The sequence below is a fragment of the Ooceraea biroi genome, chromosome 5 (genome assembly GCF_003672135.1).
Source record: "Ooceraea biroi isolate clonal line C1 chromosome 5, Obir_v5.4, whole genome shotgun sequence".
Taxonomy (NCBI): Eukaryota; Metazoa; Arthropoda; class Insecta; order Hymenoptera; family Formicidae; genus Ooceraea; species Ooceraea biroi.
The window spans coordinates 5264694-5283274 of NC_039510.1; the positions used below are offsets into that span (position 1 = coordinate 5264694).

Sequence of the window (18581 nt, forward strand, 5' to 3'; positions counted from 1 at the left end):
GTGAGTTTCGTAAGTCACGTTATTTAATTATAAGTAATTTCACCGCTCGTGAGCGCAATTTAATCTCGATCCCGACATTCCGCGATCTGATAGCGCGGTCAATTAAAAGTTCACGCCGACGTTCGTCGGGCGACTTTTCCCCGTAAATTCCGTGTAACTTGGCATATTCTCCCTTTCTCTCTCAACTATAAACCGCGGGTATTATACGGGCCCACGAAATTTTCGCGTCGTCCCATTTTACGTGGCGTTGCGTAAGAAAAAGCACGTAATCGCAAAGGACCCAAACTTAAAGCTGAACATTCCGCGCCTTGCATGAACGAAAGTAGCGCTCGGCTGCGATGACGACGACGATGACAAGCACAGCATGCATGTACATTCGTCGAGCATGTACCCACTCGATGTAAGTATAAAGCGAGCACGGGCTAGATAACGGCCGGTATCCTTGACTCGAGCCGCGTATGCACGCCGACGCGTGCCGTGTGTGAATGCCACTCTGCATACGAAAGCACTTACGCGCGTCAGGATCTCGCGGGACTCGGGACAATGCCGGCGATATCGTGGAGATCCGCGCGTGGAACAGCCAGTATTTAATCGTTTCTCGTCGTTTCTTTCCTTTTAGATACCCTCGCGTCGCGTCGCGTCGTCGCGAAGTCGCACCGGGACATTATTCCGCGGATTCTCCTAAGTTCGCGCTGCAAAATCGCCTTCACTCGCTCCTCGCTTCGTCGATTTACTAATTTTAAGTGGTCTGTAATATATCTCATCTTTATTATTTCATATCAACAATGATTATCTTTCGCTGTTTTTCGATTCTGGCGACCGATTTATCATCCCACCGCGCAACCTCGTAAAGACGGAGTGCTTCAAGTAGTAATGGACGGCAAGGCCCGTAAGGAGGTCCGGATCTATCGAGTACGCCCTCGCGAACGCGCGCTATCGGCCGCTCAGGACCCGATCGCTCGTAAAGTAGCAACACGCAGCAACTTACCAGCAGGAGAAGCGCCGTGCCCGTGGCGGTCGCATCCACCGACATGCCGCACGCCATTCTCGCGCTCTCGTACGAGGGAGTCGCCCGGTCGTTCTTCCTCTACCAGATCATCCTGGATCGTTCGCCCCCTTCGAGTCAACTAGCAGGGCCCTCCCCGGGTTCGCCGCTCGCCGGGAGCTGCTCGTCGATGATCCACGCGACGATGATACCCGCTGACGCGTTTTCACTTCCCCACGGCACAGAATGAAGACAATCAGATTCACCAAGCACGTCCGCGAGCTTCGCGAGCTGCCCTGTCTCCTTTCCTCGTCACGTAAGCAAGAGGATATGGGAATCCCTCGTTCAGAGATTTCGTCGTCGTCGATAATTATAATGGTAACGACGACGACAGTAACGATTTAACGATCCGATCCTCGAGGTCGGATTACGACCGATCATGCACTCGACTGTCGATCGCTGCGTCGTCGGCCTTTCGCCTGTCTTGGATGCCCGATCGCTCGTTCACTCGTCGTTCGCCGCAATGAGAGACTCGCTACGATGAGCGAGTGGACGACGGACGAGCTCGCTGCCGAGGACGACGCACGGCTGGCCTCGTCGGCACGTAGCTCCTTCAAAAGGTGACGATTACACGCGGTCCTAACCGTAGCACAGGGCTTGGGCAACTGACAGCGGGTCAGAGCCGCAGCAGACGGCGCCACGCCGCTCTCACAGCTGATCCGAGAGAGCCGATCGCCTCTATCCGCGGGCCCCCTCTCTGCTTCCTTCGCGAGGGGGCTCCGCTCTACCCTCTCTCTAACGTGCGATTCTCAATCCCCGCGCCCCGACGCTCCCGTCGCGACGATGGTGCCGATCAGATCCTTGGTCACGATCGATGATAATATCGATGAAATACGTGGTCGATTTGAAGAACAATTAAGAATTCCGTTAATTACTGCTCAACTGGTTGCTATTGGTTGCTGGATACTTGAGGAGACTTGAACGATATCTTCATCTATTTATAAGACGAGAGATATTATGATCTTAAAGTCAAAAGAGTACTTCCACTTTTCATGCAGCATGCATAAAGTCCAAAAATGCAATTAAATGCAAACAATATCATGTGACGTAATTTATTTCGAAATTATCGTATCGCCGGAAACTGACTCGCCAGAAGCAAGTCCTAATCTCGAGGACGGCGGTACGGTTCGAAATCTTTCAAGATCATTGGTCGCAATCAAAAATCAAGGGGGCGGAGAAGACAAGCGGAACTGGCATCACGAGATTCTCGGAACGACCGTTCGTTCTCCGGTATTTCTCCCTTGCATTACAACGGTCGATGATGACGACGATGACTGGCGGGAAGTACGAGGCACATTTAACGAAATCCCCGTACAACGGGCGCGGATGAATAACCGGCCTTGCGGTCGAGCGGGGACGACCTTCGTGATGGCGCGTTTGCGAAGGCAAGGATCCCGTCTTCGTCGGGTTTTTCGTGCCGGACGCGTTTCCGAACTCAGGTTACACCGGATTTTTGGATCGCGTTTACACTCGAGCAGGTCCACGAGTCGGACAAATGCTGGAAGGAACGAACCGGAATGCGCAGCGATCCCGCTCGCGCGATGATTGACCGTGATTTATCGGCGCCATCCCGACGCGACTTCGTTCTCGCAACTTCATCCGACTACCGTTCTTTATAAGAGCGGAACGAAAGAGGGTCGAAGGGAGTTCGAGTCTTGAATAAGCTTATTCTTTAATTAATCCTTCTCCAGAGAAATAAGTATCAGTATAACCTGCCGCAAGAATGTTGCTCCATCCAGGATGAATCTGAATGATAAATCAATCCTGAATTCTCATATCGGTACTGCTTTTTCCAAATAATTAATATTATTTCTTAATTTTTGGCGTTTTGGAAAATTGATATTTTCTCGGAAATATATGCAAGCAATTTTAGTTTTTTATTGGTTTATTAAAGTTTTTTTATTGACTTAGTACATAAATAATTACTTTATTTCTGCAAATAAATGAAGAATCGCAACGGAACTTTTTTTAAGGTACGGAATTTTAGATCGTTCGAATCGAGCCGAATCAATATACTATGCCGGGCATCGATCGGTTCATCCATTCTCATGGTATTGGCGTATCTCGCGAGGATCGTTGCACCTCCCGGAGAGAGGTCGAGAGATCGAGACTGCCGTGAACTGTGAAGATCGCGCGTGCACACGCGCGAGCCGCTAAATTTCCCCTTTATCTGCATTACTCGCGTGCCTGTGCACTCGTCCGCGGCCCCATCGCTGGAATTCAAGGGACGTTGCGGCCGGAGGTCTCGTATCGGAGGTCACCTAGGCATATCCGCGCCGGCACGCGCATTGTTCCCGCGCGAGCGGCGGCATTGTCTCGTGATTTCGCCGACGAAAGGTCAAGATACGTAGGACCGGACCGTGAGGATCCGTATCTCGAAGAGATAACCCGGAGCGTGAGAGGTGTTTCTGGGGTGAAAAAATCGCCGCCCGGCCGAGTGCTTTGAGGATACCATCGACGGCGAGACGAAATCCTTCCACCGCACCCGACAAACTTTAATCGCGACAATGCGGCACATCGCAAAAAGGAAACGATTGATTAATTCGTCAAAGAAAAATATCGAAATTAATTTAAGGGTTAAAATTTAGGGTGATCTCATTACGAGAATAAATACACGACATGGTGCAGACACAAATACAAAACTGGGAGATAACGCGCGAATGAGCGACGGATGGACGAGGTTTCGAGGAGTAATTTCGTTTAATCGATGCGGCCTTAAACGACACCGAGTGACGGATGAGGAATAACAAACGTCTCGTCTTGTTTAAACATGCGGCGCAAAAATGATCGTCGAAAAGTACGAGCGAGGGCCGTCAGTCTCGCCTGCGGTCCAGTTCCGCGCCATAAAAACGTCGTATTTATTCTCGGCGCATTCCTCGTGTCCGCGCAGACGATGTAATTGCATTCCGCGGCGACTACAATGTATCCGTAAGTCACTCGGCTCTCGTTGGTTCTCTCACGGCCGGGATGAGGGCTGATCTCTCCGCAAAAGGAAAGACTAGACCGTTCTCTAACCGACAGTCGAACTTTCGGACTCTCGTGAGACTCACCTTCATGAGATTCACGCGGAAACGCGCAATACATGGCTGATTTCTAAAATTTCAAACACTCGTGCGAGTACATTACTTGCCGCGGATCTCAGGTCGATTGCTAAGAGACTAAAAACCGGTCTTGTAAATCTTTTAGTTGTGCGTAGTGTCGATTTGTTGGTAGTGTTTCCCAATTAGCAATACATAAATAGTGCAAAGGTAGTTTTCCAATAATAATCTAACGGAAACGTAGCGCAATATCTCAAATGGCTAAGATATTTCATTTATCCCTCTATTTATCTTGTAAGCACTTAACCATTTCCTTATTCGTTCCCGATATATCTTGATTGATATCCGATATCAATGCGAAAAGTGCTAGACGGGATTTATGCGATAGGATCATTTGCTCTGGCATATGAACTATTTCGTAACTATCTCGCGTTTCGCACGAGGCATAGAATACGGATCTGTCAGATTTGATTAGCTTTTTAGACGCGATCTGCGTCGCGTGTAGCTTTTAGCTTCCCATTTTTCTCTCTCTTTCGCGTCTCTTGCACATACATATAAGAAATGCTTATACATTTTTCACACTGTTGTGCCTGCACTCGCGAGGGACCGCGCACGGACGGACAGCGAATGTTCGGGTGATAATGCTCGCGCGAAGTTGCCGTAAATCTCGACGGTCGGCCGGTTTAAATCGCAACTTTATTTCCTCCGAGTACGACGTGGATTTAGCAGGATTATTAAACGAGGTCCGCTTTTAACAGGATTGCCTATTCAGCGGGACGCCCGGCTCCGCAGTGATAATTGCGTGCGTGTAACGCGATGCGCCGCAAAATTCTTTCAGCAGCCGCTTCCCTTCGTCGTGCAATAAAAGGCAGCTCGACGAAGTGCTCCTTTGAATAAACGTCTTCTCAGTTTCGACCAAAAGAGGCAAATGTATCAAAATCAGCGCTTGTGTATGCGAGGAATGCTTTCCAATTACGACATATCGAGCATATTTCTGATTTTAATGGGATGTTACATTACTTCTGACGCGAGTGACCCTGAATAACGCGCCTCAAAGAAACTTTCGCCTCGCGTGTATCCACGTATCGATATCCGGTGAGTCAACGGGGACTGCCTTAATTATGGAGCTCAACGTCATCGCAAATGGCTCATCGGCTCATGAAATTACGCGAATCAATCCGCAACATCCGACGATTTTTGTGAAATATCATACCGGACTCGCGGGCGACGATTGCGTTCCGTTGTGAAAGCATATGACAGTTTGTTCCCCCAAACAATGTGTGAATCACCATTTGAATCGCTATAATATAATAAAAGTGATTGTCATTAATTGAAATAATAAGAAAAATTCTAGCCTGAGACCAATCGTCGATCCACTTTTTCCGAAGAAAATCGCCAAGATTGCAAAAGAAAGTCAAACACGCTTCCGCACATGAATTCAGAACATTCCGCAATCTTCCTTGCGTGTAGCAAAGCCTGCGGCTGTAAAGTGGCGCTTTTCTTCTCGAAACGGCGTATTCGTTCTTTTTCCAGTCACCACCTCGTTTTTGACTCATCGAAACAGGTATCCCTGCGTATGCTGCTAGGACATGGTGTGTCGCCGCGAAGCTGTGCCGAGAAATGGTGACGCGCATGCGGCGCAGTTGCGCGCACGAGGTCGGGACGACGGAGGCCCGGCGAGCTATCTGCAAGCGCATTAAGCGAGCAGGATGTCGGCTCGTTATAAATGGCGTTGCATTCTTGAAATTAATCGGCGGGCGGGGAACGGCAAGTACCGGACCCTTGTACCCGGGAGCCGACTCGGGGGAAAGAAAAACGGAGGCTCCGTGACACTTTTCATTATGTTTTCGTGGGTCCCTACGTAAGACGGTAGCGGGTCCCGGACCCGGAGATTGACATTAAGATTGCCGCTCGGCGTTTAACCGGATAGCTGTATCCCTGCACGGGATGGGGGCCAGGTGAACGTTGCGTGCGTTCAGGGTCGCAGAATATACATTGGTACCCGGACAGAAATCCCGACGCTGTAAATATCCCGCACCGAACAAGTAAGCTACGGACGTAGATACGTATCGCGTTTACGAATTTCGCCGTTGATCGGCACCAGTTGTTAAATGATCGTTCGGCGAACCACGGTTGACGGGCGAATCGGATCCTCCGCGACAAGGCTCGTCGATTGCCAAGACGAAAAGGACAAAGTCGTTTTCAGTTTCTCGTTGTCTCGCAGTCTCGTTTATTACGAGCTTCGATGGTTTCCCGTAAACCACTGAGTTTATCGTGCTCAACTTATCGGCGAATCACTCGCAAACGTAATTGGCTTGATTCGCGAGTGTTCGCTTCCTGTTGCTTGCCGGTCGAGGATCATCGAGACACTCGAGACACTGTGCTGCCCGCGTCGAGAATGGTACCCTTTCTAATTTCCCTGAATGCATCGCTTCTGAATTTAAAAAAAATTGGGGTAACTCGCAGAATTTTCGTTCTCGATTGACACACGGAGAGACGCTCGACTTCCTCCTTGAATCCCGTCGATTCAATCCCGCGGAGAGAATCAGTGAGTGGATCAGCGGCGGCTTTCAAACGGAGATCCGTATTAAGATTAAAAGAGTCCGGGCTTGTAATCGATGCGGATGGCGCGTCACGTGGCGTTTCCGTCGGCGCGTACTTGCACAAACAGTTAATAAAATCGACGAGAGCGAGAGGAGGCGGGATGCTCGCGGCGGCCTTGTTGTATCGGTAAACATCGCTGATAAATGGGAATGAGTCCGCTAAATCGATTGGGACCGAATCAAGCGAGGTCGTCCTAAATGGAGACGCCGCCTGCTCGCGAGTGCAACAACGCGACAAAAAAGCGGTCCGGCTTCCGTGATACTTTTGCATTACGTTACATGCGCCTTCGTGTGGCGGCAGCGCGTAAAAGTGGTAGCGATCCGGTCGGGATTCAGCTAGATCGATATCAAAATCGCCGCCAGGCATTAATAAAGCATACTCTTATAATAAAGCAGCGTCTCTGAGTGAAAAATAATATCTCAACGCTCTTGAGCTCGTCTCAAAAATTGCATTGCTATATATTTGTTAAATTAATTGCACGATCGATTTCGATTAAATTGCACGATTCGCCATCATGCGGAAAAATGATACTTTTACGAAGAGACGGAGGAAACGTCCGAGGACCACCGATGGAGGGAAATTTGAGTTGGCCGTGCATCGTCGTGGGTGTCAGCGACTTTTACGTGGCCACGACCAAAGCATCGAATTTTTATGCTCTCACGTGTTCCGTCCCTCTATAAATAGTTTGGCGGCGCTCGTCGCTCGGACAAGAATATCGGGGGTGGCTGATCGGGCCAAGTGTCGATAAACCTTCCTCCACTCGTCTGATCCTTTTAATGCCCATGATCAGGTCCAGGGAGACGAGGCTCCGGTTCTAACATATACGCGCGTTGCCCCTTATAACGAAAATAGAATCTGGCGAATAAAAAGGCTCACGCTGGAATTTCGCGGAATTCCGACGTTCCGGCATTCCGATCAAGGCCCTTGGGACCCGGGGCCCTGGGTCGTTTCCACGCGGCCGTCCGTTCCCCGATCTTGCGTGGAGGCGCGGCGACGATACTGAATACGTAACGTTTGCATTTTTTCTCTACGTTATACAAACCAGACAATCACGAAAATCAGCAATGAAGACCTTATCTTTCTATTTATTTTTTATTTTCTATTTTCTATTTTCAATAAAAAATAAGAAATATGCAATGAAGAAATTAATCCTTCTATGCAAAGAACGATGTAATAAAGTATAATAAGGCGTAATACAAAGGTAGTTATCGCGACGACATACATCTACCGCTATACCGCTGTCATATCGATCATTACGGCTGAGACTCACAAAGAATCTCGAGACTTCAGACAATATTATGTCCATAAATTCAGACAATATTATGTCCATAAGTAAATATGCATTCGTAAATATGCATTTGTACGAGTCCCTCATGCTTTGGCGAAGATTAACGATGCCATGTTTATGTTGTATGGGGAATCATAAATCTCCATACGTTCGAATGACGGATATCTTTTACGCAAATTCCGGCAGCTCGATTAATTATACAGTTATTCGATCGTGAGCTCGTTCTACCTGTCGACGACCATCCATCAGTCTCAATATTACGTTCATTATTTTCTTGTATTATGTTGCGCCTCCGCGCGTGTTCACTCGTTAAGAGGGATTGATGGATCTCTTTGAGCAATTCGTCGTGTGACATGCAATTCAGCGAACATTCCGCATATCATTTTCTGCAGATGTATGCATTGAGATGACAATTACTAAAAATCCTGACTTTCTAAAAGAATGTTTTTATTATATCGTAGGTACTTTTAATACACCGCATTCTTAAAGCACTACTTGATAATCTGAAACACTTTTGATTTATACCTGATATTTTTCCTCGCTATCCGCCAGAATGAATAATCGTATCTTTTGCTTTAAAGTATACTGTCGCAAAAGTGCTTCCACACAACAAGCACTAAAAATTCCTGATACTCATAAATACATGATAAAACGTACGCTTTAGTCCTTTCGAGGCGCAGGCCGCTTTGACTTACCACGATTTATCGTTCTCCATACGTCCGGCTGTGTCCATACGCCGTTTCAAGCCAAGCGCCTTAAACAAACTCGCCGCCGATTATACCGATCTGCGAGACTGATTCGCGCAATTATCGCGATCGCGATCGCGATGCGAGTCCCCGCACCCCGCCGCGGGACGTCAGGCTGCTTTTCTGATCTTTACGCTCCTCGCGCGCGGATTAACATGTCACGAGGCGCGACATCGAGGGATGTCGAGCGTTTTCTGCCGGTCCAGTTTTCTGTTTGCCTCGCGCCGATGCTGTTCCGCATAATTCGGATCGTCCGTGATCCGCGTGCGCGGATCTGCATTTTTCGCAAGGCCAACCGGTGCTCTCTTTTCTTACGTCCCGACACGACCTCAGCAGCGGGTCGGATTTCTCTCGGCCGGGCGATTTTTCAACGGTGCCGGAGGAACCCGTGCTCGATCGGTGCGCGCGATTTGCATAATGCTGCTCCCCGGGACGGTTTGGCAACGGTTCGCCGTCCCATTTTCGCGCTCTTCGCACCCGTCGCGACCCGAATGTGTGATAGCAAAGCATCGTGTACGCGGGATGACCCGTCGTTACCACGTTAACCGGACAACACGTTGTCCGACGAAACCGAGGCTAGGCTTCTTGCTCAAGTTTATCTTCACCGAGGGATCTCCTCGTGTCCCGAAATCTCGATAAATTACCGAATCGAGCTGTGGCACTGAGGCCACTGAGTCGCGAGAATAATTCTGTTTTTTTTCTTTTGGTCGTTTATGTGCACGCGCGCACACACACACACATATATACTGGAGGATAACGTGAGTGTCGTGACGTTTAATTCAGACGCGTTTACACCCGTACGATTAATAATGTCCGCCGAGTGCGATCGCTCACGCTCGCGCGCGAATTACGCCCGAGCCGGCTTATCGACGTCGTTAATCTCGGCCGATCGCCGGTGATCGTGTCATTATCTATTCCGCGGACAACGTCTTTACCGCGTTCATTACGCGCGCTGCACCGTAAACGACGCTAGATGTTTGTCTTCGACGCATAATAATACATATCACTGCAAAGGACGTACCAAATGAGAGCTAATTGGACGAGGGCTGGATTTACGTGGCGCGATCGGCAGGGGACAAGCTCGGCGCGCGAGTGCAACGGCGGAAAAGGATCGCGCGAGCGTTTAACGAGCTATCTACGCGACGCTGCGCGCGGTACACGCAACACGAGGCCCGTTTACATCCGAGCGAATTAAGAACGGCGCGTCGGCGGATTGCCTTGATTTCTCGTTTACGAGTGATGGATGAGGAATTCGCAAAACGAAACCCACACGTATCCAATGTCAGCCGGACAATATCGCGAGTTAGCCGTCCGGCGTTTAAGATTCCTCGCGAATCACGCGCGCCCGTATCGCTCCTCTTTATTGCGGTCTTTATTGCCGGGTGCGAGTGACATCGCATGGATCGATTAAAATCTCGTCGGACAATTTGTTTTGTGGCCTAAGATGCTGGATAAAGTGCGACGCAATTAAATTAACCGGCGGTTTCGTCGCGCGTCCATGCGACGATAATAACGTATCTCCGTTAATTTGACGAAGGTGATGCCTACCGGCGTGGCAGTAGCAGCAGCCGCGTTCCCGCAACGAGCAGGAGCATCCTTAAAGGCGCGATCGCAAAGCAGATCGACAGATAAAGCGTAATGTGAAAATAGAATAGCCTCCGAACGCGACGGCGACGATCACCCGCGGAGAAAACGGCCGTCACACGGAGAGCGGTAGCGCGCCGCGATATTAATCGTTACAAAAAATTCCAACAATAAAATCCGAATGTATTTTACAATTTTACTGATCCCGTATCGTGCCATGCGTTTCACGCGTAATGCGGCGTCGAATGTATTCGAGTCCCGCGTACAATGTGAATTCAACCACTTTACCGCATTCGAGGAAGATGGGGAAACCATATAGGAAGAGTCAATTGCGCACGTTACTAGGCCAGTTATTTACTAAGAATTAAATAACTGTATGTTACGCTTGATAAGGACCTGAACTAAGGTCGAAACGTCGTGTATCTAATAAAGAACTGGCCAGTTGTGTCGATTGACAAGAGATTTTTATTTAGTACTGTTCCTGGCGAATCTAACGATTTATTTAGAATAAAAAATAATTATATCAACAGCTCAGAACTACCCGGATAAAGAAAAACTTTCTACGGGCTAGAACTTTTTCATTTCCGAGTTTACGGTATTTTCAATAGCAGAGAATTCTAGGCAATATAAAAAATATAGATATCAACAACTCAGAACTTCTCGGAAAAGAAAAAATTTCTACGGGCTAAAACTTTCATTTCTGAGTTTACGGTATTTTCAATAGCAGAGAACTCTAGGCAATATAATAAATAATGATATCATCAACTCAGAACTTCTCGGAAAAGAAAAAATTTCTACGGGCTAGAACTTTTTCATTTCTGAGTTTACGGTATTTTCAATAGCAGAGAACTCTAGGCAATATAAAAAATAATGATATCATCAACTCAGAACTGCTCGGAAAAAGAAAACAATTTTAATGGCTAGAACTTTTTCATTCAGTCCAATGTGCACGTTGCGCAGCAAATTCATGAAGATTCACGTCTCCGCTTTTCTCGCTCTGCACATTCGAGACTCCTTTTAACGATCGGTAGTGACGTTGCTCGTTTCGGGTGGCCCACGATCATTAATGACACGCTCATATGCGTCCGCGGACCGTCGATAGTCATCCGTGACATTTCGATCTCGCAGGTGCAACTTAATCACAAACGAAATACCGCACGGGCGAACGATGATTGGCTGCCGATGATGATGTATCAGGATGAAACAATTTGAACAAGAACTCCGAACCGGTCGCTAGGAAGCCGCGCGACCACCCGTCAATACCGTGATTCATCCTTGATTCGAACGCCCGGACCGACAGTAATTGTAGCTCCGGTTGTCATTATCATCCATGCCATGTTGGAACCTTGAAGATAGCCCCTTTCGACAGTCGGAAATTTTCGTTATTTACGTTCGCGCCATTGTAAATTATATCGGCGATATCGTGTGGTGCGGCGACCACCTGAGGAACCTGACTGCCACAGATGGCCGTCGATGATACAGGAATAAATGGCACTTGACTCGTTACCGGGGAATCATGCAACTGGTGCGCGACCACAATGTTAATCGACTCGACTGTTAATTATGAGCACCGTTGTGCGCACTGCTATGTCCTCGTGATCGAAACTGTCGGGGTATAATTGGATCCGAGGATGTTCATCTCAACGCCTGCAAAAACATCTTGGCGTACTGGTAGCTCATTCTCTAAGTTGCTTCAACGACAATCTCGTTACTGTTACATGAGTCGTAATGCACAATGTACTTGATAAGTTGAAGTAAATTGTAGCGAGACCGTTCGTATTCAGCATGAGTATTAGGAATAATGACAACGTACAAAAGGCATATAAAGAGGACAGTAAAGCTGAAAATCTTGCTGCGAGAAAAGAATACAATAAAAATGTGATATCATCATTCTACGTCACGTTTGAAGAATGCAACAATAAGAACTTTCCGTAGGCTTGAAGTTTACGGAAACTTTTTCACAATTCCTTGCAACAAAATCGAATTTTAATGTGGTTCACCATCGTTGCTTTTTCAACGTGACAAAATTCTTGACGGACTGAAAGCTTCTTTTATTTTAATCAAAGATATATCAACGAGGAAGTTTTAGTGATTCAGTAGGAACATTTTGATGATTTTCGTGGACTTAGATTCTTCCAGGTGACTTTAGATCGCGTGATAAGGAAGTTGAGAGATTAAGTGTCGATAGCATTGCTTAATTTTTCGGGTCAGAATCTTCTCGTGACATTTATCATTTTCCTTCGAGAAAATATAGAAGGAACTGAGCACTTCAGAGAGCCTACCGATTGATTGCCTCACGCAGCAAAGCCGAGATGAAAGTCTGAGCTTGGGCGTTCTTTCTACATGCACTTGAAGAGATCACAGTGTCGGTACCTTACGGTCTGATGGAGAACCTCCTACTCAAAATTATTCTGTTTGTTATTAATAAAATATATTACTATTAACATATATAAATACGTTATTTAATCATCATTATGTGTTAAATATTTTTTTCTTTTTTATTAATAAAATGTATTAATAAATTTCTTTTCTTAAATGTACTTTTTATTCTTATTATAATAATATTATACGTTAATGTACATGTTTAAATGTTACTTTGTTCACAAATAAAACATTACTATGATTGTCATTCGACAAGTTATTGTCGCGGAAATCTGATATCGATTCTTACGTAATATTCTCATATCCATGTATAATATTTCCGAGTTGGTCTATCAATAATGCACGAGGTTGAGTTAGCCGCGAACCCGACGAAGAAAATCCAATTCATTCCCGAAAAGGATTATAGCAATTTAGAATTGGTTTGCTACACGCGATAACGATCAGATCTACACGATCCAACGATCTGACTCGTCGCTCGTGCATCGCTTGGGCGTGTATCTGGCGCAAGACACTACCGTGTCTTTTGATACGCATTACGACATACGCATTACAACTGCGTTGCATAAAGATAACAAGTGTGACATGCAATCAATGGGACAGGCAAATAAGCTCTCTAGTTACGGTTGTCATTCAATTGCGAAGGAATCCCGTCCGCTTTGTTTGTCATTGCTCAAATTCCGGGCCGCTGTTCCTCACTCACTTTCACCGTATCATTCTGTCATTTGCAGATAAATTTCTATTTTACATTGATCTGCTTGATCAGTTACTTTCATGTTTTCATTGAACACACGAGTGTAAAGAGGATATAGACAAATCGCGATAAAAGACTAATCAGAAAGAGAAATTTAAGTAAAATGAAATTAAACATTTGAGCAGTATGAAATAGGTGATGTGCACGAAATGTAAAAAATAAAAATGAAATAGATATTCGTGAAACTTCGCTCGAGATTAAATTGTCAATCATTTGGCAGTTCACTGTCATCATATGCAAAGCATGGCGATTGCATGATTAAAGACAAGAAATAATTAGCGGCGTGATCGTTAGCGCGCTATCGATATACAAACTACTATTTCTCGCCACTACGATTTTTATAACGCCGTACGATTCTCACGAGCGAAGCCACGCTCGCAGCAAGACGGAAAAAGCAGTAGGCTTCACTATGTTGCGCCGTGATATTCCGCGTCGCCCTTATTACCGGCTAGGCTAAATGTCAAGAAGTTCTCTTATGATCGGGAAAGTTCTGGGTTAACCCGCCGATTCGTATAATTACGTAAACAACACTCGTACGATTTGCGTATCGCAAAATGTGAAATCGCTTGCACGGTGCTTGCGCGTTGTCTCGTTTTCCGATTCCGCAATATTGCGGAAAAGCCACCCGGGCTCAGTGTGCTCACTCGTCAATAAGTCTGTAGGAAATGCAAGAAGCGATCGATGTACTGCAAACAATTCGACGTCGTAACAGAGATAAACGAGAATAAACACGAATAACGCACGATCTGAACAAATATATCGTAGCAGAATCTTTTTGTTAATTCGATTAAAATTAATCGGTTTTTAATATTAACGTCTGATGTCCGAATCGGTGAAATATTAATTAAAGAAAGTGCTGAAAAGAACAATTGGAATAATTGAAATACTTAACTACCTGCATCGATAGAGAGAAAGAAAGATGAAGAGAGAGAGAGAATATCCAGCATTGAAATCACCGGCATTGAAATCTCTGGCATTGAAGTTTCTGACAAATAATCTGTCCCGTGTAAACGCAGCCGTCCTCGAAATTATTTTGAAACGAATATGCCAGAGGCGTATATTAACTTGCGCTGCGCGAAATTATGCTTATCAAAATCAAGGGCGGTTTTTAATATGTGGTCAAGGGTATGCCACCGGTTAACACCATGTCAGGCTTTGCGTGCTCGCCAGTCACTCGAGTAACGGAACGTGGTGGAATTACTTATCGTCAATCGTAATATGCATTCTATGAGATTACATATAATTTCCTCGAGCTGAGAAATAATAATACAAAATTATTACAATGTAATACGTGTCCCCATCATCCGACTTAATAATTATTATTAGCATTAACGACTACAACACGTACATGCCGAACTTCGACGTGAAATATTACAATAAAATATTTTTTATCCATACTTGGAAACTTGGAAACCAGAAAAATTTAAGTTAATGGCACACGAAACGCAGACAGGCGAAACGATAAGGAAAGATCTCGGAGAAATCGCGAAGAACAGATACTGATAATCATGACCGTAATGATAGTGACAACGATAACGAAGGGATATCCCTGCAGCTGTAGGTATTCGAGAATTCAAAGGAGAGAGCGAGAGCTAACTTTTGCCCTGTCTCACATAATTTCCGCGGTAGACGTCGTGAGAAAAGCACCTGCGTCTGCCATGACAGTATTACAATAGATCGATTATGATCATCGTCATTCGCTACCGGTATTCACGCGTTATGCAGCGCTTTGTCGAGCTCTACGAGCGGGATATTGCGGCGCATTGCTGAGCTCCACGAGTGGGATATAGATGTGGCGTTGCTGTGAATGAAGATCATGCAAGAGCACGAGAGATGCAATGGAGAATTTTCAGTCTCTTTGTATGGCAAATCCACCGAGTACCTAGATCGCTGTTGAGGCTGAGGTGGAGGTCGGGCCCATGGGCGGACCCCGCCGCTCCCGAAGGGAGCCTATATAAGTAGACTCGCTTGGCGTATAGCGCGATTCTACACACAATCACTTCTGCCTCATCAACAACCAGACATGTATCCTCCGGTGAGTACCGTTTGTCCTCTTTCTTCCGCTTACTCGTGAATGACATGATCGAAATTATTTTAATTCTTCTGATTGATTTTAATTATGACATAATTATTGTAAAATAAATTTAAAAAATAAAATTTAATATACACAGGTGCATTATGTTCGTAAAATTTCATATTTTAGTATTATAAAATTTTTGAGGTATCTTCCAGGTGACAGAAAAATCGTGATTAACTGGTTTTAGGATGACAGTTACATTCGCATCATCGCATTGTTTTGCGAAGAGTGACGGTTTGACACGTCGATGAGTTTTTCAATCAATTCTTATTTATCTTGTCTGTCAGACAAATGGAAGTGCGCGAAAAATTAAATTACGAAAAATTAAAATTAAATTAAAATTAAATTAAATTACGTTGATAACTCACAATGACAGAAGAAACGCATCATTGTCGCGTCGATTCCGATCGACTTTCTTTGAACGCTAAGGCGCGTGCGACGTCGTTGGAAAGTGATCTGAATGCCAACGTTTTCGTGTGATCAGGTGGTGTTTCTCGTGGTTTCCCTCGGCCTTGCGGTCGGCCAGCACAATCAACCGTATCCCGTGACCACGCCAGTGCCTATCTTAAAACAGATAAACAAGTGAGTGCCAGATTAATATTACATAAACGTGCAACCAGCATACCTTCGAATACCTTTGCGTAACTATTGTATCGCAATGACAATAATATGTATTTCTTATAATCATTCTAATTTATGATTTTATTGCTGGAATAACATGATGGAATCGGCAAAGAGAAATTTTGTGATACAACTGTTTCTTCTGCCAACAGACACAACGAGGATGGCAGCTACAGTTACGGTTACGAGGCAGCGGACGGCTCGTACAAAATCGAATCCAAATACCCGAGCGGCGAGGTTTACGGTAAGTACGGCTTCGTGGACGATACCGGAAGCGTGCGCGAGGTCGAATATGGCGCGTCCAGGCGCGGCTTCGAGCCGGTCGGTCCTGGAATAAATGTACCCCCGCCAACCTTGACCGGCAACAGCATCGCCGGGGCCAGCAACTCGGGGCACGAGCCCGAGGATGACGGACAATACCGCGAGGACCCGTCGATCTACTACACCGATCCGCGTTTCACCAATGGAGAACGCTACGATCCGTCACCCAAACCATATCGACAGCACCAGCCGATCGGGTACAATCCGCCGCAGCAAATTGCACCGGCTTACAATCGGCCGAGGTAGGTGATGTAATCGTCGCGTAACATCGGTATGAAACTAGGACTAAAAGAATGTTTCGTGGTTTGAAGCAGGCCGTAAATGAGGCATTGTTACTACACTCCGTGCACAAAGAAAAGTAATTACCTCGCGTAACTGGTAATCACGATTGAGCGTAACGGAGCTTACAGCTGATCTCAAAGTCATCTAACGTGGTTCTTTACTGAGATCTTGGTGGTTCTTGATGAGATTTGAATGAACTTGCAATTATTTTTGTATGAATTATAACGTACAAAAATTCTGAAAATTAATTATACACTGCAAAACATGTCCACTTTAAATATAACGGAAAAAAAGGAATTTTTTTCCGCTTTAACTTTAAGTGTGAAATTAAAGCGGAATCATATATATATATATATATATATATGATTCCGCTATTTTATATATATATATATATATAATATATTGCGAGTTGCCATAGTTACGTTATTTTCGTCCGCTTTAAATATGTATGACCGAAATCGTAACCGATGATCACATCCTTTATAATATCCGTTATAATGCTAAATTATTACCAGTCCTATATAAATTATATATATATAATATAAAATCCTTTATATAAATAGGACTGGTAATAATCTAGCATTGTAACGGATATTATAAAGGATGTGATCATCGGTTACGATTTCGGTCATACATATTTAAAGCGGACGAAAATAACGTAACTATGGCAACTCGCAATATGGCAGCAGCGTGAATTTCTTCTGATCATCTTTATAGTTATAGAGTTACATGGTTATAAAGTGTTAGACATATATTTTTGTCTAATCGTCGTAATCCAAGCAATATGGGAATCGATCGACGTGGTAATCCTCGAGACAAATGTACTGCATGTGATTGTGACGAATTTGAATTGCCATCGGATGATCAGACAAATATATAATATATATATGATTCCACTTTAATTTCACACTTAAAGTAAAAGCGGAAAAAAATTCCTTTTTTTCCGTTATATTTAAAGTGGACATTATTTTGCAGTGTACAAAGCTAGGAATAAAAGAATAGTATTGGTTTGAGACCAACCGACAAATACGCATGGTTGTCACTATGCAAAGTCAAAAATTAAGGACGAGTAATTCTGCGCGCGGGAGGATTGGCTCAGCACGGAGAATGCAACGAGATAACCAGCAGGATAAATGTCAAGTGAATCGCTCGAGAGAGATCGCGAGTCGCTCGTGACTTGGCGGGAAATCGGTCGCGCCTTCAGCGGGAACGCAATTGAGCCGATTGACCCAATTTCTCTCTTTTCAGGTATAACGCACTCGTCAATTACGCTCAACCAGCACCGGTGGACCCGCAGTTCCAATCGGAATATCAGCCGCAATATCGAACGCAGTACCGGCCGCAGTATCAAGGTCGGCAGCTGCCACCAGCGTATCCTTCGCCCGCAATTCCGGCCGGTTCTCAAGGACACGCCGCGACCAACATCGACGTCCACGCCGGGCTGACATCCTATACGGTTAATTACAGACGATAAAAAAATAGAGAGAAAAAAAAGAGAGAGAGAAAGAGAAAGAGAGAGGAACCGCATCGCGTGTACATACAGCATATAGATTATGCGGAAATTATTCGTTTGATTATCACACGTGCTCTTGAATGAATTGAGTATTTGAAATGTTCCGATGGTTTCCACGGATATTCTCGGATATTGTTATCGGATGTGTTAAGAATGCAGAAAATCGACATCAATAAGTATAGAAAGTTTTTGCAGCTCTGCTTTATGACGTTACGTTTGTATTTGGCATGAATGATACATAATTACACCGTCCATCCGTGACTACTGTATAAATAATAATTATGTATCAATTGATAATATTATGATATATTTTATGATAATAATTTAAT

General features: G+C 45.2%; 2 protein-coding genes across 2 annotated transcripts in view; one reads left to right on the plus strand and one right to left on the minus strand.

Moving 5' to 3' along the window:
• LOC105287587 overlaps nucleotides 1-1693 on the minus strand; it is a 37703-nt gene extending 36010 nt beyond the window's left edge. The window contains exon 1 of the mRNA XM_011353211.3: nucleotides 989-1693. Within this exon, the coding sequence (XP_011351513.1) occupies nucleotides 989-1045 (57 nt within the window). The 5' untranslated portion in view covers nucleotides 1046-1693. The remainder of the gene's footprint in view (nucleotides 1-988) is intronic.
• A 13572-nt stretch (nucleotides 1694-15265) lies between these two features.
• On the plus strand, nucleotides 15266-18225 carry LOC105287586. Its single transcript, XM_011353210.2, has 4 exons — nucleotides 15266-15473; nucleotides 16000-16097; nucleotides 16289-16699; nucleotides 17988-18225. Exons 1-4 carry the CDS (start codon nucleotides 15462-15464, stop codon nucleotides 18211-18213), a joined length of 747 nt encoding a protein of 248 aa, XP_011351512.1. The 5' UTR covers nucleotides 15266-15461; the 3' UTR covers nucleotides 18214-18225.
• The last annotated feature ends 356 nt before the right edge of the window (nucleotides 18226-18581 follow it).